General features: G+C 45.5%; 2 protein-coding genes across 2 annotated transcripts; one reads left to right on the top strand and one right to left on the bottom strand.

Annotated features, from left to right (window-relative positions):
* Positions 1-352: 352 nt before the first annotated feature.
* LOC135369504 (GTPase-activating protein and VPS9 domain-containing protein 1-like) lies at positions 353-17,653 on the bottom strand. Its single transcript, XM_064603087.1, has 24 exons — positions 17,544-17,653; positions 16,217-16,626; positions 14,961-15,200; positions 14,105-14,384; positions 13,829-14,021; positions 13,065-13,227; positions 12,342-12,450; positions 11,288-11,409; positions 11,071-11,194; positions 9,935-10,046; positions 9,711-9,868; positions 9,509-9,639; positions 8,703-8,941; positions 8,389-8,549; positions 6,736-7,091; positions 5,135-5,185; positions 5,008-5,071; positions 4,885-4,929; positions 4,166-4,359; positions 3,547-3,800; positions 2,894-3,134; positions 2,068-2,134; positions 1,796-1,910; positions 353-1,159 (listed from the first exon to the last, which is right to left on the bottom strand). Exons 2-24 carry the CDS (start codon positions 16,619-16,621, stop codon positions 760-762), a joined length of 4,224 nt encoding a protein of 1,407 aa, XP_064459157.1. The 5' UTR covers positions 16,622-16,626; positions 17,544-17,653; the 3' UTR covers positions 353-759.
* A 59-nt stretch (positions 17,654-17,712) lies between these two features.
* LOC135369023 (general transcription factor 3C polypeptide 5-like) lies at positions 17,713-22,403 on the top strand. Its single transcript, XM_064602626.1, has 7 exons — positions 17,713-17,902; positions 17,964-18,150; positions 18,757-19,005; positions 19,562-19,698; positions 20,276-20,483; positions 20,863-21,110; positions 22,084-22,403. The coding sequence occupies exons 1-7, from the start codon at positions 17,789-17,791 to the stop codon at positions 22,303-22,305; spliced, it is 1,365 nt and encodes a 454-aa protein (XP_064458696.1). The 5' UTR covers positions 17,713-17,788; the 3' UTR covers positions 22,306-22,403.
* Positions 22,404-23,708: the final 1,305 nt, after the last annotated feature.

Raw genomic sequence — 23,708 nt, 5'->3', positions numbered from 1 at the left:
TTTGGAACATAGCCATATAGGGGGGGGGTCGCCCCCCACCCCCGTTAAATCCGCCCCTGCATACAATACAGCTATTTCTTACTGAAACCTTTTACCTGTCTGCCATGCGTCCCATATCATTTCTCCAAAACAAGGGCAAGGCTCAATTCAATTTCTGTGTGCTGCCTAAGCAAGTAATTCTGCCTCCAACATTACAGAACCAAAAAGATATATACAGTATGTACTATTTGTAGAGCATAAAGTCATCAGATAACAGTGCTGATAACTTTACCCATCTTGGAGAGAGAGAGAGAGAAAAAAAGGAAAGGTTACATTACGAGGTTACCAACCATCATACAGTCTCAGCAGCACAATCTGTTGAATAGACAGTTTATTAATTTTAAAACAATAACTTATAGCGTTTAACAGAAAAAATGTGACCTCTTTATATTATATTCTACACTTCACAGGAAGTACGTGGTATCTATTCTTTCGAGGATTTTAGAGTTTGAAAGAACCGCATTTACCAAAATATAAGCCAGCACATTTCTCTCGGTACGAGGTTACAGAAAAATGACTGGGCACACATTTTAGTAAGCACGGTTCTCCGAGACCCATAAGGCCATTTATGTTTTTTTTTATATAAAATTGAGGATTTTCATACACACATACAGATCCTCCACTAATATTGGTACTGAAAGGAAAATATTGATGGAGCTGCACACATACACGCACGCACACACACACAAACTAGTCTGCCGTCTGCTATCACACTGTTCACTAGTAGTCCATTGTCTTGATAAACTCCACCGCGGAGCAGAACTGTGTCCACCAGTACGCATCCTCTCCCTGAAACCTGTTCTCGTGAAAAGTGTTCACGAACTGCACAGTTGAAAGCAAGTGTGGCGGATTGGCTTGGATTAGCACGTAGACCAAGACCGGCATGAGGTCGTCTGCCGCTGGAACGCCACCCGCAAGGCTCAGGAGGTGCATGATGGCCGCGCAGCACGAGGCCACACAGGCCACCTTGTCTGCGGGGCTCTTGTAGGCCCCGAGGGTCCCCAGCTCCGCCTGCGCGTTTGGCCAGGGTGCCTCGCCATGGTACACGCGTGGGATTCTCAGGTCCCTGTGGTCCACTGTCACAAGCCTGGCAAGCTTTTGAATGTGTTGGTGCAGCACCCTGTAAAAAAGAAAGTGCTCAATCAGGGTGCTCAACAGCTCGAAAAATATCTGCTCTCGCTGTTACCGACAAATTTCTGAAAGACGACCCTTTTTTTTTATTCCCCCACACCTCCCTCCCTTTGCTGTGAAACTTGGAAAGAAGGTTGCACGCGTCGATGCAAACAATTCTCTTACATCTGACACAACTTGGGATTACCGTAATTTCACGCGTATAAGCCGCAGGAACATTTTTTTTAGGAACATTTTGAAAATTTTTCGGCAGATAAGCCACACGCGCAGGTAAGCCGCGGGCAGTACGACGCGACTCCTTTGTGGGGCAAAGGAGACCGTAGAGAAGGCCATAAACCCTGTGGTCCATGCTTGGGGGAAGGCACCAGGATGGTCACTCTGCTCGAATGTTGATGCGCCTCTGTTACACACTGTTTGTGCGTTGGAAGGGCGGTGCCGTTCCAGAGACACTGTCGGCCATTTCGTTAAAACCGGCATATGGGGAAAATACCGGGGAGAAACGGTCGTCAGATAGGCCGCAGAGCGCCCGTGAGGAAAACAAAAAATCGCGCATAAGCTGCAGCTAATACGCGCGAAATTACGGTGCCCCTTTAATGATGCAAATAACGTTGCTGGCCAGACGTACTGATCTCGGAGGACATCTCCATCTCCGTTGGGGTACAGTGCGTGGACGTAGATCTGGCTCATGATGGATCTTTCTATCATCTTTTGCGCCAGGTTCATCTGCAGATCACTTGCTGCTGCGTGAGACGAAAGGTGGACAATGCAACCTCAATGACGCTGACACTCATTGGGATGCCATTTGCATCACCCAACACAACGTATCAGCAATGATCACAGTGATTTTGTTCTCAGCACCGCATATGGTTCGGCTCCCGAAGAGCGCCGCTTACTCACCCTGCCATGCTTGGTCAAACTCCATCTCCTGAAACAGGGACTGCAGGAACCGTTCTACCTCCTGTGCCTAATGCGACGAAACAGTAAAGCATTGGTTACATTCTCCAACACTTCATTCCATTCAGTCACAACAAGTGTGATACACACAACTTTCACCTCAAAGGTCAGACCACGTATATTAAAGGTACTGTAAAGCAGCAGACAGACAGGCTATGTTGCTGGCATAGTGTAACAGCTTGTTCATTGGACAACAAGTTGTACATGTGAAAAGGAACGCTAAATGTTTTTAATTTTGTTAGTAAAATTGCGCTGAAACGTCTCGTGGGAGATAATCCCCAATTTGTCGAGCAACAGTGATCTATGTTCCCGACTGCCTTGTTGCTCACGACGACTATTTAGCCGACACGTAGTTGGCTTTTGTTTTAGGCCCAGTGTTGCGCGCACGCAACATAGTTCTGCCAACATACGTGACGACGGTGGCAACTTCGACCCCGTAATTCTCAATTTTTATAATTTTCTAAGAAAACGGAGCGCAATTGTGACGAAAATTGTGACGTGTGAGTACTGAGGGCTCGAGCCATCAAGTGGATCAATTTTCTGAGACTGTAGTTCTACAGCTTGACCGTACCTTCAATGTGTGGGTAATGACAGGCATGCTGAAGAACGCATGCCCACCCAACAATACGGCTGGAAGAAGTGGTAAGAAATGTGCATAAAATAACGAGAAATGGCGCTAACAGAGGTGTTGATATAGTAGGCACGTGCTGAGGATTTGAACGGCACGGAGCTGCCTCCCCGCAACATTGGGTGCGACTGAAGAACTCACCTTTTCATCGGCAACAGTGAGCCTCTGGAAGTGCCTCAGGAAGAGCTGCAGCTGGTGTTCCCTGCGGTCGAGGAAATGCCTGGCACACAGTGTGGCCAGGTGGTTGTGGCAGACAGTGCGATCTCGCTCGGTGCGCTGCAGGAGATTCTCCAGATGTGCCAGCGTCACCAGTAGGCCCTGACGGCAGCGCACCAGATAGGCCACGTAGGGGGCCCGATGGTGGTGTTCCTCCCGCAGGGTCCTTCAAGTAACAACCGTCGATTCATAGTTACCGTTTTTTACTTGCTTAACTTATACACAAAGGTTTCAAAGGTACTGTAAAGCAGTAGAGCTGCAATCTCACAAAATTTATCTATTCGATAATCTGATCCCTCAGTACCCTTGTATTGTGCAAGCGCTAGACTCTAGCGCTTACGAGTGCTAGACTCTAGCACTTGCAAGTGAATACGACGAGTATTTGAAGGATTGAAACATTTAAATAATTTATATAATTTATTTTACTAAAGAACAAGCTTTTCGGATGGAGTCCATCGCACCTGAGTAAGGACAAACTCAGTCCGAAAGCTTGTACTTTAGTAAAATAAATTATTTAAATGTTTCGATCTCTTTAAATACTTATCTTAGTGGAGAGACTGTGTCAAACTGCAACCTACTTGACGACTCTGTTGCACTGTTGTTCGTCCAACAGTGTGAGGCAGCGCAGCGCTTCATGGATATGAGAAGCCAGTGCCCTCTGCTGAAGATGCATCGCCTGTGCCAGGAGGCCCCTGAGCAGGGCTACCGGTTCCTGTGGACCCCACGGAGGCAACTCTGCCAGCGATAGTACCTGCGGAGAAGTCACATTCGCGCTCAAGTGGAAAAAAAAAGTGACTACAGGTTTTCCCAGCGATTTTAATCCGAGTTCCAGCTAGATTAATCCATGTGCAACGCAAACTTTACGGGGCACGGATTAATTTAGATTGCACTCGGATTAAAATCGCCGGGAAAACCTGTAGTAACCGTGTACGGTGACTGGATAAAATGTGCTTTTATGTCGGTGTATCTGGTGCACGATTAGACCCTTCTGGTTTTCAGGTTCTGTGATAAGAGATGTAAAACAGGGAAAAACTGGTGATATCATGTGAAATTGAAGATTCTCGGGATGGAAAAGAAAAAAGCGAAATGAAGAACAAGTAAGATGGCACTGCAGGGTTGTGCCATCTTGTGCCAAATTATTGTCACAGATTTAGCAAAGACCAAATTAAGCCCAAACTAAACGGCAGCTCAACACACCTGCCGCAACTTGCGCTGCGCATTTTCCAGGAGAACCTCTTCTCCTCCAGGATGCACAGTGGACGTTTGCTTCTGGTCACCACCACCAGGTGGCTTGGGTTCTGCCCCTTTGACCTCTGATGCTACGTTTTGAGCAGCTGGCGTGCTACTGCTGCAACCTCGGTATTTTTCTAGGATGTCAGCCGCTTCTAAAGCTTCAAAGAGACAACGAGAGAGATCAAGCGTAAAAGCACGAGATAACAAAACTGAGAACTCAAGTGACGGGGCAACCGACAGTACCTGCATACTTGCGAACACTAGTGACTGCATGAAATACTGGAAGTAGTACCGTACAGAAATACTATAAACACAGGAGTGTACCGGTGCTAGGCAGAAAAGGCTTATCGTAAGAGCTGCAGCACAGTTGGATGAACAATTGTCAGGACGACTGCGGCACTGATAGACAGAGACGCTACTGAAACATACTGATACATACCGACACTGTTAATAGCCTCCATAATTCTACGTTTCTAGAAACACTGCGTAAGTTCTGTAAGGGGCCACAACATTAGCAGCAACAATGGCTGTAACTAGGCACATCTGCTGTATGAAAATAAATTGAACTCAATGCAGCATGGTCTATTCCCATATAAAATATGACTGTACAGGTATTTACTAGTATACAATTACTTTCTCTTGCTAGATAAGTGTACAGCTCTTTTGAATAAGATGTCACAAACCTGATCCAAAGTCACTAGACAGAGCCCTGGGTAGTGTGTCAGGTCCTGCACGTACAAAATTTCACAAAAACTGTCGTTTGGGCTTTGATGAAACGCGAGACGAGGAAGAAGAATGGCAGCTACCGTTTTGCATTCGTTCCGTAGACTTGCGCTGCTTCGGCTTGAAGCTAAAACGTAACTGCGATAGCTGCAACGGAAATGTTTATTTTTACGAGGTGCGTAAGACACCCGGAGCAATATTTTAGCGTACCTTGTTTCGAAAGAAATTCTTACTCCTCTTGTCTTCGGCACGTTCGTCTGTCTGCATATTTTATGAACAAAACAGCCTTTGTCAGGCACTGAGGGTACGGAAGGCTGAACGCACCAAACAGCAATCAAATAGGACATGTTGACACTCAAGTGGTAGGTTCGGACTCTAAAAGCACAGACTAAAGCTCATATGGCACACACACACAAAAAAAAAACTAATCGAATGCCTTCCGAACCGAAATCGGGTAAATTGCCGGTAAATTGCAGACGGAAGTCCGGTCAAAGACTGCCTTGGTTGCCTACGTCAGTTAAAGAATCTGTGTTGTAACACATATTGTATTTGTGCTTACGTTGACAATACCAGTCATGTACTTTTTGTTTCAATTACTTTTCATAGAGTGCTAGTAGTCTTTGACATAACTGCACTGAGTTTGTGAACTTGAGGGGAGCATGAATCGAGCTTTGCAGATGCGGTGGTCTGAATCTCTGCGTTTGCCTGTGTGTCTTATCCTTTCCATCATACCATTATATTATATTACGTTTAAATACTCTAATTTCACTGAACCACAACCGTGCGCCATAGCGCACGCAGGAAAAAATAAAAATAAAAACCCAGTAAACGCAGATGCCTGTTTTAACCACGTGCACATGTGTACGACACTGTGGTTGTATTGAGAACGCAGAAAACAAAAAGGCATCGATAACAGCCAATATATTCTCGAAATGGATTGGCGATATTCGCGTTCACGGGGTATGCAATGCTTTGCTGACCACAATTTGTCCTGCGGAAAGGTATTTCCAATAGGGGTGGTTTACGTTTAACGTAAGGAAGTTTTAGGGTTTTCAATTTGAGTACATCAATGAAGCTCTGGTCGTTAGACTTCAAAGCAGCTACCCAAGCAGCACAACATCTTCGCCCAATATTGGTCCAATCTTGGACCAGTATTGGGCCGGTATTGCCATTACTGGGCCAATATTGGCCCAAGGTGTTGTGCGTCTTGGGTATATAGGTAAGTGCTAGCCTCTACGTATAAAGCTTATAAATAGAGCCTGAAGTTTTTGGGAAATATGTTTTTTTTTAATTTGGGGGGCAAAAGTCGGGTAAATAAAATTCATTATATTCACGCGAATTCGGGTGAAAAAACTTCCAGTATGCTAAATTTGGGGAGAAAGTAGGCTCAGTTACTCAAACTAACTGTAGTGGTGTGGTACAAACAGTGATGTACCTGAATTTGCTGCCAAACAAGTAAGTTGGTTCGTTCCTACAGACATCCCAGTGAGGGCAATTTCCCGGGTAAAAATCGGGTTTCACCCTAAAGAGGCAACCCTTCAATTCGGGGTGCAAATCCGAGGAAAGAAACGGGTAAAACTCTCAAAACTTCAGGCTCTACTTATAAATAGGCGGGATATTCAACCCCACAAAACTGCTCTCAAGATAGAAAAAACTTGCACGCACCACGGAACCCTGCCAACCAGTCCCAAACCAAAACCAAAGCGGTTTTTTTTTTTTTTTCATCGTCCAGACGAGAAACCACGACCAGAAAAAAAAAAAAAAAAAAAACGAGCGTTTGCGTGCAAATCCACGCCGCATTCACGACTCACCGCCGCGGTAGATTTCACAAGGTCCTCCTCTCCACTTTGAAGCAACAGGAATGCTTCCTCTTCGGGCAGCTCCCTCATGGCCAGACTGAGTCGACCGAGGCTCTGCATCCCGCGGGCGTCCTCCTCACTTCTTCTCTCTACTGTGCCACCAGAGGGAGACGGTGTGGCGTGAGTGCCCGTCGGCGTCACGTCTTCCTCTCCGCCCTCGGCACCTTGCGTCGCGTTGCGTTCCGGGTGACGTAATTCGACCTGCACTGCCAGGGGATCTAGAAGGCTCAGGTCTACAGGTGCTAGGGGAGGATAGGGCTGTGCCGGGCTCGGATTGGACGAGAGAGGTGACATGGCGCCCTCTGGCGCTGCAGAACGTAAAGACCGATGTTAGCAGAAAGTTTCCTAGAAAAAGAGCACTGACAGGCCATGCGAGTTATACTACAGGTTTTCCCGGCGATTTTAATCCAAGTGCCAGCTAAATTAATCCATGTGCCATGCAAACTTTATGGGGCACGGATTAATTTAGCTGGCACTCGGATTAAAATCACCGGAAAAACCTGTAGTGGTGTTGTGAACCTGATGAGGCTTCAACTCAAAAAAAGCAAACTCCATTTGCTCCAACAAAAGGAACACCTATTAATCTGCCTCCGAATCGTGGTAAGAATTGAACCTCTGTACGCAATAAGGGGATAAGTCGACTTATCCTCTTTTTACTATTTTTGTTGCAATGACATGTACCTACCAGTATGCACCTGCCAATGAAAACTTAGGACTTTACTGCGATTTGTTGGCCCGCTACAGCGTGGTAAAAAAACGGGAAATGCGTGTGTGTTAATGGGACGGACAATCATATCAGGCCCCTTTTCTCATTTTGGGATTTTTCGACTTATCCCCTTATTGCATACAGAGGTTCAATCGTCACAGATGACAATAATCACTACACACAGACCTCACTATCCACAAAAGGAATCACGGGACTTAAAGGGGGCACAAAAATGGCCACCGCAAGTTTAATTCAAATTACTAAACAAGCTACGTTAATTTCACACTCATTGTCGTAATTCAAAAATTTTGATTCCATTACGAAGCTATCATCAGAATTGTACCACAATCTTTCTTCGCTTGGCACTATGCTGACGTTAGCTCGTGTATCGGGCATGCATCAGGTATACATCGGGTATACATCGGGTGTTTTCAGTCCATGCTGTGAGTGGACCTCAATTCAGTAGATCGGTACTGAAAAATGCAGCAGTGCACATCATGCAACACATGACACTACGACCAGACCCGTTCCAAATCCACACACGTACGATAGGCATGTGCGCGCTTCTCCTGCTGTCTAATTGGATGCCTCTAATCTTTGCTTGCTAAAGATGGCTCTGTTTTCACTGGGTTTTTCTTCTGAACGGTAGCGCTGTGTGAACTAATTTAGCTCACATTATATTACTTGAAATGCAGATTTTCATTTCAGAACAAGTTGCTCTTGTGTATTTTAGTGCCCCTTTAAATCTCAATTATCTTTTAGATGGCTGGTCTTGTCCCTCAACTGGACACAAGGACTTCTCTTCAGCAAAAAAAGTTCACATAAATATGTGTGCGACCACGGGAGATAGCATTGCTGACCGGTTTTCATTTAGACCGAACCTTCGGTCAATCGATTACCTGCAATGGGGCGAAATGGTGAAGTGGCACCAGCGTCCGTGCTCGTGCTCGAGACACCACCTGGGGATGTAGGGGTGACAAAGAGAGGAAAGACAGATGCGTCCCCAGAAGCACCAATCAGATGCTTTGGAGAATGCGGGGGAGGCTTCAGGCTGCTTCGTCTGCAAGGCAAAAAATATTATTCGGGGTAATCAAAATTAAGCTGGAACTTTGGAAGACAACATTGCGACTTGACGTGCCCATGTAGCGAGCGAGGAAAGAATGCGTCAAGAAAGCCTTCTCTCTGTTCTAACGGGTGTCAGCGAAGTACCCACCTTCGATGATGGTGGTGGTGATGATGATGGTGGTGGTGTGACCGTCCATGCAGTTCCAGTGGAAGCTCCTCGTCCCCGCCAGCGGAAATTTCCGAGCGAGTATCGTCGGAGCGAGCGGCTACGCTGCCGGTGTCGTCCGTATCGACGTCTTGAAGGCGCTCCGTGTCGGAGGTCGTGACGTCTGTGCTCCACGCGTCACTGCCCGTGTCTCCGGGGCCGTCTGACGGCGCTTGAAGTTGCTGCGGACCAAGTTGTCTAGGTTAGAGATCTCTGTGTCTGCTAACTGACTGAAGTGTCCATATTACTGGGACACATCTGTGGGAGTCCATCTGTGCCAGCAAGAAAAAAAAAAAAAAGAAAAAAAAAAGGAAAAAGAACAGAAGCGAGCAAGTTTTCGGGAAATATTTTTTTTCCCTAAATTGGGGGTGGGTGGGGGGGGGGGGTAAAAATCGGGTAAATAAACGTGCGCTCTAACTTCATGCGAATTTGGGTGCAAAAACTTCCAGTATGTGAAATTCCGGGAGAAATCAGGCTCAGTTACTCAAACTAACTGTCCTGGTTCGCTACAAACGGTGATGTAACTGCATTTGCTGCCAAACAAGTTAGTATGCATTCCTACAGACATCCAAGTGAGGGCAATTTGCCGGGTAAAAATCGGGTTTCACCCTAAAGAGGCAACCTTCAATTAGGGGTGCAAATTCGGGGAAGAATCGGGTTTAAAACCCTAAAAACTTCAGGCTCTATTCATCATTCCATTTCACCGCATTACCGCCAGCAATGGGGCAGAGTATCGCCCCTGACCCTACCTGTGAGCTGAGCACTTGCATCTGTGGAAGGGCCGCTTCCCTCGCCTGCGTGCTCTGTTCCACCATCTCGGAGTCGCTCGCTAGGACGTCCGTGCTCCACGTGTCGCTGACGATTGACTTTGTTTCGTCTCCTGAAACATTTTTCTTTCAGTTGGGCTTAATGGAACCCAGGATTCATCGTAGGACCTAGATCCACACATACCTTGAACGGGAGTTGTGTGCGCTATCTCGAAGCGACCAAACTTGTCCTCAATGTCCGCCTGTTCTTGGTTGCGTCGGACGACGGGACGTTCGAGGGGTTCCTCGCCCACCTGGGAGGACGGTGTGTCTCGACCACTTATGTTGGGTGTCCCGTGACCACTGGGAACCAAATGCACATCAGTTTCATTCAGTTGCGCAACAGATTATCGATGACGCCACACTCACCTTACGTTGGCGGACACCATGTCGGAGAAGTTATCGTTCTCGAGTTCTAATGATGATGCCGCGGAGTGATTTGAGGCCGCCTCTGATACGGCTTCCAGGTTGTCGCTCGTACCTGATGAGTAAAAGAAGACAAAAAGAAAAAGGGTTTCATGTCTTGGACTGTGTGGCCTTGACATACAGATGTTGACATAGGACGTCGTCTGTCTGTCCTAGTCTTTGCTCCGGCGCTTTTGTGCTCATCGTGGAAAACCGACAAGCCCAAAGATTTGCTCTTTTGACATGCAAATGCTGCATGTTTACAACAACAGAATGCAAACAAAGAGATAGATTAGAAACAGAAATAGGAGAGGACAGAAACATAAGTAAACAGAAACAGAACACATGCAATGGAAATAGTGTTGAACAGAACGGGATAGAAACAGAACACGACAGAAAGAAAACAGTATTGAGAAACAACGAAAGAAAAGTAGAATTAGAAAATAGCGCATAAAATACAAAATAGAACGGGGCAGAAAAGGAACACAACAACACAAAGAGGATAGGATAGAAGTGTAACAGAAACAATGCAGGATAAAAAAAAAAAGAGAGGAAAAAAATTAAGAAGGATAGGAACACAATAGGATAGAAGCAGAGTGGAACACACGACTGAAGCCTGAGCTTTCTGAGTGGAAAATTAACATTTCCTCTAAGTGGGATTTACAAATCTGCTGGATTCCGCGGGTAAGAGAAAGCTAACAAAAAAATGTTGCAGCATTCTCCCAAGATTGCTTTGCGACTAGCCCCGCACACCTTTCTTGCCTTTCGTAACTATCCAGTGCGCAAAGAAAATTTATACTAAACTCAGACAATTTCTCTCTGTCGTTAAATTTTCTTTCGTCTCGGCACGTGCAGTCTTGTAAGTGACAGCAGCACCACTCATATCAGGCACCGCAGTCGCAACCGATTGGGTTTAACTCATGAAAGGGTTGCAGATCGACTCAAATCCTCGCATAATTCTGTAACATGTCGAATAAATAAAAAAGAAGAAGGACAACAGAAAATAAAACCAGAGATCTGGAGGGAAACAGAAAGCGAGACGTAACCAATTTTCCGCGAAATTTTGCGGATTTGCGGAAGGCTAGGGTCTCTAGACGTACCCACTGACTCCTGGTCCTGAGAGAGCGAGAAGCGAGTTCGCTTCTCCACAGTTTCCGGGACTTCCGCCGATTCCATGTTCATGCGAACCTTCGTCTGCCGCTTCTGCTGTTCCATGCTCAATACCTGCGGGTAAAGAAAACGTACGAACCTACCACTGTCAATATTTGGGCACAACTCCTTCAGCATTACAGATTGAAAGAAAGAGAAAAACCCCACCTTTTCTTCGGGCAGCATCCCGGGACACTCGAAGCTGGCGTCAGGAACGGGAATGACGAGCACCTCCTCGCAGTGCGAGCCGTCTGCTTGATTTTCGTCGCCCTCTCCCTCCGTCTTCTTACCTGGATGGGGAACGAATAAACTGCTCGTCGCCTTTTTTGTGCCCGTGTTGTTGTAAAGTGAGCGCCACCCCTCTCATGACAGCGTACCACTTTCACGAAACCCCATGGCACACATGCACCTCTGCCCCTCTCAGTGCCCTCTATTACACACTCTGCTTTAAGAAAAACAACACGCAGCGTGAGCTGTATTTATCTTGTCTCTCGTCATCAGCTGAGATTGCATTACAGTTCCTTTACTTTAAGATGTAAGCATTCTGTACTAAAAAAAAACATGTTACTTTTAGCTTCACTGATTTATTTATCTATTTGTGATGATACCTCAATGGTATCATGATACCCTTGTACATGATACCATTGTACCCATTGATACCACTGTACTCCCCATGTGGTTCCCTCAAGGGTATCATGTAGGGACAATGATATGACTACAAACAATATGGTTCCAGACTAGCGCATAACATTTACTACGCACTAGAGACAAAGTTTGTCGTAATCGACACAAAGAAGGTCTCGTGTTATGCACAACAGACAGAGAAACGTAATGACGACTAAAAAGTTACAACAAAGACAAAGTTAACAATGTTACAAAACAAAAATACTAAAAAACTCGAAAAAAAAAAAACTCCGGGCGTTCCTGTCATTAAATTTCCTTTCGTCGCAGCACGTTCAGCCGTATAGGTGTCAGCAGTATCAGTCGCAACTCATTCGGTGTAACTCGCGAAAATGTGTCAGATCGATTGAAATCCCGACGTGATTTTGTAATAATAATTTTTAAAAAATTGAATATTCCACGGAAAGCTCGCGATTCCGATGAAAACGGCAGGTTCCACGAGCTACGGCCAATTCCGCGAAACTTCGCGGATTCGTAGAAAGCTAGTGGCTGTAATTGTGAGCGATGAAGCTCAATTTGAAAGCCACTGTGTACCACTTACTCTTGTGCTGGGTCTTCTTGGGCGAAGAGGGCAGCGTTGCGAGAAGGGATTCGAGCACTTTCCGGTGCGCAGAGTCTCCTTCCCAGGGAATGTTGCGCAGGAAAGTCACCTGTACAAGGCGGGGTTACATTCCAGGCAAAGCTCCCATTACTTCTTTAATAAAGCTTCGCCTTTATTATTAATTGCTTCAAATAATCTATTATAACTTAAATAATATATTAATTTATTGCTTTAAATAATTGCTCTAATAATGCTCGCTCAATAAATAGATAAATAAATAAATTGCCAAGTTTATTGCCGTAGACTTAGCCGACAGTAACATTAGTTTATCAAAAAAAAAGTGACGGCGTTACATTCCGCTCAAATCTACTTTCGCTTTATTTATTTATTTATTTATTTATTTCTGATTCCGCGAAGCAACTGCGGCTACGAGCGGTGTACAGATGTGGACGGGTGGAGAGGGGACGGCAGGAAGGAGTGGGAGACAGGGGGTTAGGAAGCATCTTGGGCAGACTTCAGGGGGAACAGTGCCAACATTCATCTGGAAAGTCTTGGGAAAACCTCAAACAGCATGGCTAGTGGTAGGATTTGACCTCCCAGTCTTTAGCACGACCTCGTAACTACTACCAGCAACGGGCAGATGGTGTACAAACTCGGGCCACTCTGCTGGTACGCTGCATATTCGCTGAGACTGGTATGGACAAGTAAAACCGAGAGGCTAACCAGAGTGTGGAGTTGACCTTCCGTAGCGAGGAACCCCGTGCGGACCAACTCCCCCAACTGCGGCTGCGAGGAGGGCGAAGTGTCCGTGGGACCGCCTGCGAGGAGGGAGTCCAGCAAGGACGATATGCAGTCCCTTGGAAAGCGGTCGTATAGGTCCGATAGTCTGCAAAAGGTGCAAAACGAGCACATGTTCCCTGGAAGCGATATCGAGTTTGCAACAAGCGCGTGATCGTTTTCAACTCCGCTGGCCAATGCAGTCAGTCGTACCGTCTCATGACGCAGTTCTATTCTGCACGCTATTGGTGCCCTACTACAAAAAAAAATTTATGAAGGGCTCGTTACTGTATTTTGCTTTCAATTAGGGACCAATAAATATTATAAATTTGTACAATATTGACTGATAGTTAACTGAACTAATCAACTAAATTAATTTTTATTTGCCATTTTGATTATTTATTTACTTTTGTTTATTTATTTACTTTTGTTTATTTATTTGTTGTTAAAAACTGCCACTTGCAAAGTTCTGTTCTGCACGTATTGGTGTCCTACTGAAAAAAAAAAAAAGATTATGAAGTACTCATTACTCTATTTAACATCCCATTAGGGGTCAATAAACATTATAAATTCGTACAATAGTAACTGATAGTTAATTGAATTAATCATCTAAATTAATTTACTTATTTGATTATTTATTTTTTATTTATTTACTTTTGTTTATTATTTTTGTTGTTAAGAACTCCCACTTGCAACAGCCCAACACTTACCTGGGATCCGGGCGTTCCCAGCGTGCCATGGCCAGCACCTGCAGTATCTGCGCCACTTGCATGAGATTGAAGCGAGCTATGTGGCTCACGTGGGCGTCCACCAATCCCGCCAGTTCGGGGCTCACGACTGCCGGACACACAAAGAATGCAAACACCAGGTCTGCGCAGACTGCTCCAGCCTGAGCACCACCTTCTGGAAGATGCATCAAATGAGCAGGATTTCATTTGGTTTGAACGATAATACACTTGAAGACTCGAAGGTGAACCTATCCGTACCCTCCAGTCCCCCGGCACTCCTGAGCAGTGTTGTGTGCAACTGTCGCACTAACGATGCCAAGGCCGGTGGAAACCAATGCCAGGAGGCCTGAAGACCATCGAGGAAACCCTGTGCCAGCCGAACGAGGCGGTCCAGTGTCCAGGCGCGGTAGGCGCCCAAGCGCTGGCTGTACTCGGAGGAGTCGCAAGGTCCAAAGTGACGCAGCCGCTCTTCCGGAGGAAAACGAACGACGGCTTTGCTGGGGTCGATGTCCAAGAAAAGGTCGTCATCTACCAGGACCTGCGTTTCATAATGCTGGATTAAATACCTGGGTCGGCTAGAGAACGCTTCGGCGTCGCTCTCGACGTGGCACAAGAGGAGGGCTATGTTTAAGGATCGCTGAATGTAAGGAGTTTGTCGGTCTTAAGTGACCACAGTGGTCAGTCAACAGATTAGTCCTAAGTGGAACTTGGGGGGAAAGTACACTCTGGGAATTTAAGGTCTGTTCAATTTGGCTGCGCTTGATGCGCAGGTTCAAGCAGTCCACTTTAATATTCGTTTTTCCACGACACCAAGTCATCCACCACTTCTTTTTCAAACTTGTCTCTATAATACATATTGCTATTCTCAATTGCAACTCTGCTTTCATAAACATTCCACCGAACCACAACAATATACATCCCTATCCCTATATGCTACTACTGTTATTATAACAAACCCAGTGTACCTTGTAGGAATTTTTGTTGGTTCACTCATTATTACCCCAGTTTGCTACCCGTAATCTACGCTTTGACAATAACTGAACGATCAGCATTACCGAGAGATAAATCAATAAAAGTACAAAGAAAGGAGAGAACCCAGTGGAACGCACTGCACCTGAATTAGCGGAGCACGCAGTGCAGACGTAAGAAACAGATTAGCCCCGGGCATGCCCTCAGTGAAGGCCTTGTAAACGCGGCTGAACGCACAAGAGCCATGTTGCAGCATTCGCCTGACGTTATCGCACCCTTCCAACTGCAGGGGCATCAGCTCCTGCAGGAGATGCAGGAGGAGGGCTTCGTCCGCAGGCAAGGATCCGCACCCGTACACAGATGTTACGAGTACATCTACGACAGCCTGCAACAAAGGGAAAAAGCACTTTTGCTGGCAGAAAACATTTTCTTTGGTCAGTACATGGCAGTGAACCAACGTCAAGCAAATCTTCCATCGAACACTGAACGGTACTGAATGAACTTTAAACTTCATTGGCGCGTTTGTGCGGACATATTTTATTAGTGTAACTTGTAGCTCGGAGAGTGAGATGTTAATAGACCTCTACCGAAGAAACTTCACCGTGACGTAATCATGATGTTGGTAGACATAGTGTAACCAAAACAGCGTCTTCATTTGCGTTCCCAGTCCACCGCGGAAAGAAAAGAAGGCCTCACCCCAAAAGTTACATCGTCTGAAAGTCGATGTAAAAAATACTGTACGGAATATGATTTGTTATAACGACTAGGTTCACGACTGCTTTGTACGGAGACACCATGTGTCCTCTGAGAGAACCTCGTTCCCTTCGAGCTTCCAAGGAAAGAAGAGCCCGGTAGCCATCTTTAGAAAGGTCTACTGCAAAGATGGGGCTACCGGTAGAATGGAGCGGAACAAGGCCGTACAACTAATAACATGTAAAGAACTAAAAAAAAAATCTTACAATATGAGAAGCCACATTTAAACGTGGCTTTTTTGCGACTTATTGATTTTTGGCCATAGTAGTTCCAGACTACCAAGTTTGCGGCGCTGTTGTACCATCTGTCGTCATTTGTTTGTAAACGGGGATAGGCCTATTGTTAACGAAGAAGTAATATATTATATAAATACATATAAATTTATATATATAAATAATATAAATATTATAAAATTATTTTTAAAAAATTATATGAAAATATTATAAAATATAATATATAAATATTTATTTATATATAAATATATATAAATAAATTATATTTTTTGCGAGATATCCAGTCAGTGCTACATAAAGCGAAATAACATTCGCAACGACCAAAGTATATATCAATAGCTGTCAAGAACATGGGAGGTCGTGTCATCTCCAGTCAGTGTACGAATGGCAGTTTCATCGCAGTGAAACTTTTTACCTGCAGCGAAGCCGCCGGTCCCTGCGCCAGGCACAACGCAACGAGCCTCGGATCCTGCCGTAGGCCCTGCAGGAGGGTGGAGTACGCCCCGTCGTGAAGGCCGAGAGCCCTGTAAGAGTCTACAAAGGATGCCCCTTCGAGGATGGTGACCCTGCGACAGCACGTGGCTGCGCTGATGCTGGGGCCCCTGCCGAGGATGAGGGCGTCCAATGCTCCTCGCTGATGCCGCCAGACCCAGGAGACGTGCTGCAGGCGCTCGACGGCGCGTTGGACGCGTTCGTTGAGCCGCTGCAGCTCACGCTTCTCGGAGTCGACAAAGAGGTGCTCGCGGCGGAGTTTCGATGCTAGTTCGGCCAGTTCAGCCATTTGGAATGAGTTTGAGGTATTAATCCTCCGTACTCCCATTGTAACTGTAAAAGTTGCACCGTAAAACTGTGTTGTAACTGTAAAAATTGCACTGTAAAACTGGAGAGACCACTGGAGAGACAAAACAGAAAAACAAATTTTAATTAATCAGTGGGTCAATTGTTTACTCGTACTGCCTGCTCACCTCAAGGTTCTCAAAGTTAATAAGGTACAAACTAAGTAATAGAAAGTTGTAAGTTACTGCAAAGAAAAAAATAAAGATATTACCGAGGTGTCTATTATTTTTTGCATGGTATGCTTCGATGTCTTTTTAACGAGAGAGTAATATTCCCATGTAATGGCCCTGTGACAATGTATCGAAATAAATAAATAGACAATCCTTCAAAGCGACGGAGTGTTGTGACACAGGTAGATCGTAAAGCATTGTTCATGCGCAATGTAAATACACATCTCTGAACTACAGGGCAGAGGTCAGTACTGACAAATGTGCTGTCATATTGTTCGTGGCTTTCAAATGACTATAGAAACCAAAACCTGCACACGGCAAACCTGCACGTACCGTAGAGTAGGTACATCTACTGTTTCCTCGATATCATAAACGGTATTTAAGGCATGTCGCACAGCACTTTACCGCTTGACAGCGTCTTACTAATTATGTGCCATCCAACGAACGCCCGTCCTGTGCTGTTATCTCTTAATTGCGTTCGTTACTCCCTCTTTCTACGGATAAGATGCTTACATTCACGAATGACAGAATGATACAAAGTTATCACTGTCTCGTAGTATCCAATCAATACAACGCCACATGAAGGAGACCCAGATCCGTCAACAAAGATCCGGTAACTGAAGCTTGGAGGTGTGTATAGAATCCATTCAGAACATATTGGATAAACCGAATAACTTGCGGTGGTGGATGTTTGCAAGTTATGCGCGGCATGATTCGAGTAGCGGAGAATAATACCTCGTTGACGTTGTTGTCGCTGTTAGATGCCTGTCAACTGAAGCTTACACAACGCACACATCTGCTTCGGCTTCACAAATCCTAACACCCCCAGCAGCCATTTTTGTTTTGAATCGTAGTTCCTCTGGTAGCCGATTGTGCAAACTTGGCGCTAGTAGTAACCTTTTTGCTTTGAGTGCTTTCGGAATGTGTGGTCGGAAAGCTACACTCGCTGTCAAGTAGGTTGCCGCGAAAAAAACAACACAATGACGGAGTTAACCGTAAACAACCGGAGACTCATGCTTGTTGAGTACCCTGCAATTGTTAAAAACGTCGACAAAATGCTCGAATCACTAGGCGGGATTGGAGAAGTTTCCAAGGTACGCATCACGACAATACACTCTCTCGTGTACTTCGGATTGACAATATGTGTCATTTCAGACGTACTCCGACCCGACCAGGAGACTCGAAGTAAAGTTTAGGCCCGACGATCCATATTCCAAAAGTGCGTACGCAAATCGATACCAGACGTCCTGTCTCCTGCTCAAAGTTAAGAAAAACAAGTCCGAAAAAGAGCCCTACGCGGTCTCTATCGAGGGGACCATCAACACTGTATACAAGTTCCGTGGTAAGTCCCTACACAGTTTCGGGAACACAAATCAGAAAGCATGATTGAGCCTCTAAATTGTGGAAATAATCTTTCGATTAGTTTATTGTTTTTAATAGACATGTGGTTCAGAGGCCTCCGAAATCATAATCAGTATGAGACGCTGAAGAACAACTTCTTCCCGCGTACACGTCTTCGGTATCAGTTCCGATTTCCTCCAGAGATTTTCACCAATATTCCCTTCCGCATGCCCAATTTGTAAACCACAGCAAGACATGGCCAGTTTTGCAGAACAATAGAGGCTCTAACTATGGCTGCTAAAAGCAGCAGTTTCATTCATGGACTCCCTCACTTTGATTAGCGAGCAGACATTCTTTATCCATGTACAGGAAGATGAAAAAAAAAAACATAACACACAAACCATATTGAACAGACACGAAAACTATTAGTGCATGCATCAGTGGACACAAATTTCATTGTCAGAATTAGGAAACACTAATGCATATACGTAGGGATATTACTATATCAGTCAATAAAACTATTAATTAAATTTGCTCGAGAAACAAGATTGCTCCTTTTATGTAGGGAAGGGCACATTTTTTTTTTCTTTTTTACTTTTCTCCCTAGGCATGGTGGACTTTCAGTTCCTTCCCATGGAAAGAAAGGGTGATGGGACGTACCAGTCCCTCCTGGATACCATCATACCCAGCGGCCTTCCCAGCACAGACTGGTTGGATGGTGAAGCGCCCATCTTCATCATGCCTCAGGTGTTCTCCCGTCTCGACATGCCGGCAGTGCAAGCCCTGCGCGATGAGCCCAAGCACAGGCCGACGAAACCCCGTGCTTCTGCCGGTCTGCAGAACGTAGTCGGCGGCTGTAAGTCTCCTCGGTTGTTGCGTTAAAGGAGAAATTAGGCGACATTTAAGATGGCTGTCTAGCCCCTAGCTTTCTGCGCTGGAAAAATTTACGTTTCTGCAAAGCAGGATTTACAAATCCGCAGGCAAAAGAAAACAAGAAAAAGCGGAAAAAAAAGAAAGAAAGCAGCATTTCCCCAAGATCACATACCGACTATTCCGTGCGGTTTTCCAGGCTTTTGTAACTTTTCAGTACGCAAAGAAGACTCGACTCTGTCAATTTCTCTCCAGTTTTGCTGTCGTTAAATTTCCATTTGTTCAAACTCTTCTGTTCTTTTGATCACTTTGTGGATTTCATATATACCAGCTATCCAAGGTTTCAACGCTACAATAAGACCTCTTTATGGCACTGCTAAAAACTTCAACACATCAGGACCACAGGTTTACATCACTAGGGCCATATCTTCACTATATGGAGGTTCACTATATGGAGGTTCACTATAAAGGGGCTCTATTGTATTTGTATTGTTGTGGCTAATTGCTTTTGTTCACACCACCTGCTTCTCAATGCCTTTCAGTTCGGCAGCGGCGCATGAAGTTTGCCTGTTTCTACAACTTCGAAGATGCAGAAGTCCCGAAGAAGCCCAATCCGGAAGCCTGGAAGCAGCTGGAGTTGCGGCCTGCAGATCCAGATATACAGAAGCGTGTTTTCGAGGTAGTGATTGTAGAAAGATCGTTGCAAAGTGGACTGCTGTGTACCGTAAATACGAAACTAGGTGATATAGCAGAGCACTGCAGAGGCCCGGGCTGGCCAGAAAATCCGAGCCCAACCGTGCCCATGGGATAGGCTTACATAGTGAGGGAAGGAGAATGCCTTCTTTAGACTAGAACGTGATGATATGAGTAGCACACCTCTAGGTTTCTGCAGTTCCGCGAAATTTTCGCCGAATTGGCCGTGTCTCGCAGAACCTGCTGAGAATTGTGCGTCTTTTGCGGAATATTCGATATATTACAGAATTCTGTATTTAAATTGACACGCAGCATTTTTGTGCGTTAAGCCTGGTCAGTTGCAGCTGCCTAACACGGCTGATACTGCTGGCACTTACATGGCTGAACGTGCTGCGATGAACAAAAATTTAAAACATTGCAACATTTTTTTTTTGTCATTTCCTCTTGCCCGCAGATTTGTAAATGCCACTTTGCGGAAATGTTAATTTTCCACTGCAGAAAGCTGGGGGGCTTTTAGATACGGGGGACTTTGGCTCTATCATTGTTTTCAACACTACATGTAGCTGTTCGACGAAAGACCCTTGTGGACCCGAAGCGCGTTGCAAGTGCTGCTTCAGGTATCGCCTGCAAGGTTCAAGCTGGTGCTGCCCGTCGTGGCGTACTACACCTTGACTGGGCCATTCCGCACTGCCTGGGTGCGTCTGGGCTTTGATCCCAAGAAGGATTCGTCGACCAAGCCGTACCAGATCCTCGATTTTCGGCTGAAATCTTGTAAGCAATTGTTTCATCCCCTGCCTGCTCATGTCGTGAGAGTACATTTAGAAGCGGGAAAGGGTAACAGAATTTTTGTTTCCATTACCGCATCCGTCACCGATGTATATTTGTTTCCATTTCAGTTTTCGTTACCACGATTGTTGTTCTCGTTTCCGTTTCGGTACCGCCCCACCCGCGTTTTGTTTTCCCGTTCCCCGTTGTTTCTGGGTATTCCTGCAAATTAAAAGAAATCGAAATACAAAATCTGAAAAAAAAAGAAGAAAATTGCAAATCTAAAAACTTTGCAATTGCCATTAAATCATTCGTTAAACGTCTGTAACTGCAATTTTTGCGTGCAGAAGCTAAGTTTTTTTTTTCTCCGTGTGTTTTTCGACAGCACCCGCCAGACTGTGCAGTGAGGTGACTCCGAAACGTGGTCACGGCGCTTATCTCGTTCCGACCAAAGTGCTGGGGACGCCCTCTCGCACCACTGTTGCCCAAACAGATGCACTGGCGCCCCCTTCAAAGAGCGCTTCGGACGTTCCGCCGGACTTGGAGCTCACTTGCAGTTTCATCCCTGGCCGTCTGCCGCCGTATAGACAGATGTTCTACCACCTGTGCGACATCAGGCTTCAAGAAGTGCAGGTCAGTGGTGAAGGCAGGAGTGTGCCCAGCACCCCTATCACACCCCCAGAGATGTCAAGCGCCAACACCCCACCAAAGTTTTCCCGATACGTGCTTCAGCCGTCCGATAAATGGGGTGCGATGCCCCCTGCAGTTACGAACATGCTGTTTCTTTGTCTTGTTTAGCTTAAAAAAAAAGGAGATGTTCCGCTGGACAAAATTTAGCACTGGCATCCTTACGTAGTTGACAGGCGTCAGCTCCATACTGTTCCTTCAAAAGTAAATCGGTAGAGCTACAATCTCGGAACACTTATCGATTCGATAGCCCTAACCTTAGTACTCTTACATCACAATTTTCATCCCAATTGAGCTTTTTTTAGAAACCCATAATTGAAAATTACACGATGCAACACTGCGTCCAACTGGATATTGCTCGTCAATAAAATGGCATAAATACGGGCTAGCTGGTGGACGAACTCCATAGTAGGGGTGCCCGAGCTGAGGCACCTGCATCATGAATTTTACTAGCAAATTAAAAATATTTAGCATTCCCTGTCACAAGTATAACTTGTTGTGCTGGGTTTACATACAAGCAGCTGTGAAACTATGTGGACAACATAACCTGTCTGTCTGCTACTTTACGGTAGGAATCCCAACAAAAGTTTACGGAACACCAGAGAGATGTACATATTTTATGATTGGAGCAACACCCTGGCAGCTAATGGGTGTGGACACACCTACTGGTACATGGAATACCCTGTCACCTGTCTGTAAGTCTACCTGCTCCACTGTGCTGTGATGGTATCGCTACCATGACAATATACGCCACTCCGGTGTTCCGTAAACTTTTGTAGGGACCCATACCCTTAATAAAAAGTTTGCCCAGCCTCGACCATGTCATTGGGCAGAATACGTGACATGACCACTCCCTGTGCGTACATCCAGTTTGCGTGACATGCTAAGTGAGAGTAAAAAGGTACGATTCCTGGTGCAGGACATGATCCATGCAAACGACGGCCGGGAGACCGTCTGCCACGAACGTGACGGCTGGTGCAAGGTGGGCACCATCGCAAAGTGTCGACAGGCCATGGTACGAGAAATCGACAAGACCCTCGCATCCACAGATGCTCAAGAACTGCTCTCTTCGGAAGAGGAGGTATCGGAAGACGAATCGTCCGAGGATGATCTTGACGAAAGTAATCTGCCAGAGGACTGAGGACACCGTAGCTTAGCAGGCAAATATGCCTGTTCCGCGACGGATTTACGAGAAAAATGAGCGGAATTATGCAGTAAAGTGGCTACACATCTACCATATCTGCATGATTCTGCATGATTTTTTTTTGCCAACGCATTCACTCATAATTAAGGCCTTCTCTTTTGAAGGTAAAACCCGGTTTTTGGAAAGTTCGAATTATCTGTCAGCGACTGTATCTCAGTCAGCCCAGACGCGCAAGCACTCGCTGCGGAAAATTGCGGAACTTGAGATTTGCCCCAGCAGAAAGACAGAGCCCTTAAGTCCATATTGCAGCTGTTTGAAAATACCGTAGAAGGAAATGTAACAATCCAGAAAAAAAATTGAGTAAGAAGCTTGTCCTAAACTAAACTCGTCCTAAACAGATGCGGCAAGAAAAATTGCACGGTGATGTGATCATCACAAGCATGCTCTGTCCATGGTCCAACGTACACCAGGGTTCTTAATCTTCTCTGAATTTCCGTTTCAGAATTGTGCAAATACGATATCCATACCACATACCGCAAAAAATTGTGGCGCAATATTCATATTCAAACTTTTGCAGAAACACAAAGTACTGGCAATGAAAAACTTCTTGCCCACATCCCCGGCTCTCTACGTTAGTGAACTTTTCGCCGACATCTCGAACCTGGCCAAGAACGCCAGATGGCATATACACAGTATGTTTAGTTTTGCATGAATGATGTGATGTATGAGCAGTTGTCTATCGAGATCTTAGCACACGTTCAAGGAGCAGTGAAAAAGCCCCTCCAGCAATTTTTCGTTTATGGCCGAGGCATATTGTGTAACAAATGCCCTCAGCTCCGGCTGTTTGCTATGCTGATGCTGGTCAGTCCAGGAGACCAGGCCTACATGGTGAGGCCGGATGCACTCATGGCTGATAAAACACTGCTGGGAAAAAATAATTTGCTCGGTGTCTTCTGATAGCCTGCTCGATGAATAAAGCAGGGCTTTGAGCAATGCCAAGTGTCACTGTTTATCGTGTCACGGTTGTGTTAAAACCCCTCAATGTATACACACATCACTTTCACATTGTCTGTTTTATTCCAGTGCAAGGTGCACTGCCTTTTCGTAACTTTGTAACGTAATCCGTTTAATATCCAACCAATATCCATCCCACACATCGTTATCGGATTTAAGTCCGACGTCCAAGTGATGGCGGATAGTAAAAAAAAGTAAGTGGTAGCCCAATATCAGATGGAACGTAACCTAGCAGCATTCCCGCACGACATCCGACGAACATCCTACCAATGTCCCGCTGTTGCGCATCAATGTTGGACGTTACATGGAAGTCTCTGCAGCCATCTGGCGAAAAAAATGGGAAGCCCTATGCACTGCCTTGATAATTCATATGGTGTATACATTCT

Source organism: Ornithodoros turicata, chromosome 9 (genome assembly GCF_037126465.1).
Source record: "Ornithodoros turicata isolate Travis chromosome 9, ASM3712646v1, whole genome shotgun sequence".
NCBI classification, from domain to species: domain Eukaryota; kingdom Metazoa; phylum Arthropoda; class Arachnida; order Ixodida; family Argasidae; genus Ornithodoros; species Ornithodoros turicata.
Note: the sequence above shows the minus strand (reverse complement) of the source record. Positions and strands in the feature narration are given on the sequence as shown.

Coding starts and splice junctions, on each gene's coding strand:
- LOC135369504 (XM_064603087.1), bottom strand. CDS start 16,621: ATGGGAGTACGGAGGATTAATACCTCAAACTCATTCCAAATGGCTGAA. Junction 11,195..11,287: donor GGATGCTGCCCGAAGAAAAG/GTGGGGTTTTTC, acceptor CTTTACCCGCAG/GTATTGAGCATGGAACAGCA. Junction 2,135..2,893: donor TCACTGTTGCCGATGAAAAG/GTGAGTTCTTCA, acceptor TCGTCGCATTAG/GCACAGGAGGTAGAACGGTT.
- LOC135369023 (XM_064602626.1), top strand. CDS start 17,789: ATGACGGAGTTAACCGTAAACAACCGGAGACTCATGCTTGTTGAGTAC. Junction 18,151..18,756: donor CACTGTATACAAGTTCCGTG/GTAAGTCCCTAC, acceptor TTTTCTCCCTAG/GCATGGTGGACTTTCAGTTC. Junction 19,006..19,561: donor GCAGAACGTAGTCGGCGGCT/GTAAGTCTCCTC, acceptor AATGCCTTTCAG/TTCGGCAGCGGCGCATGAAG.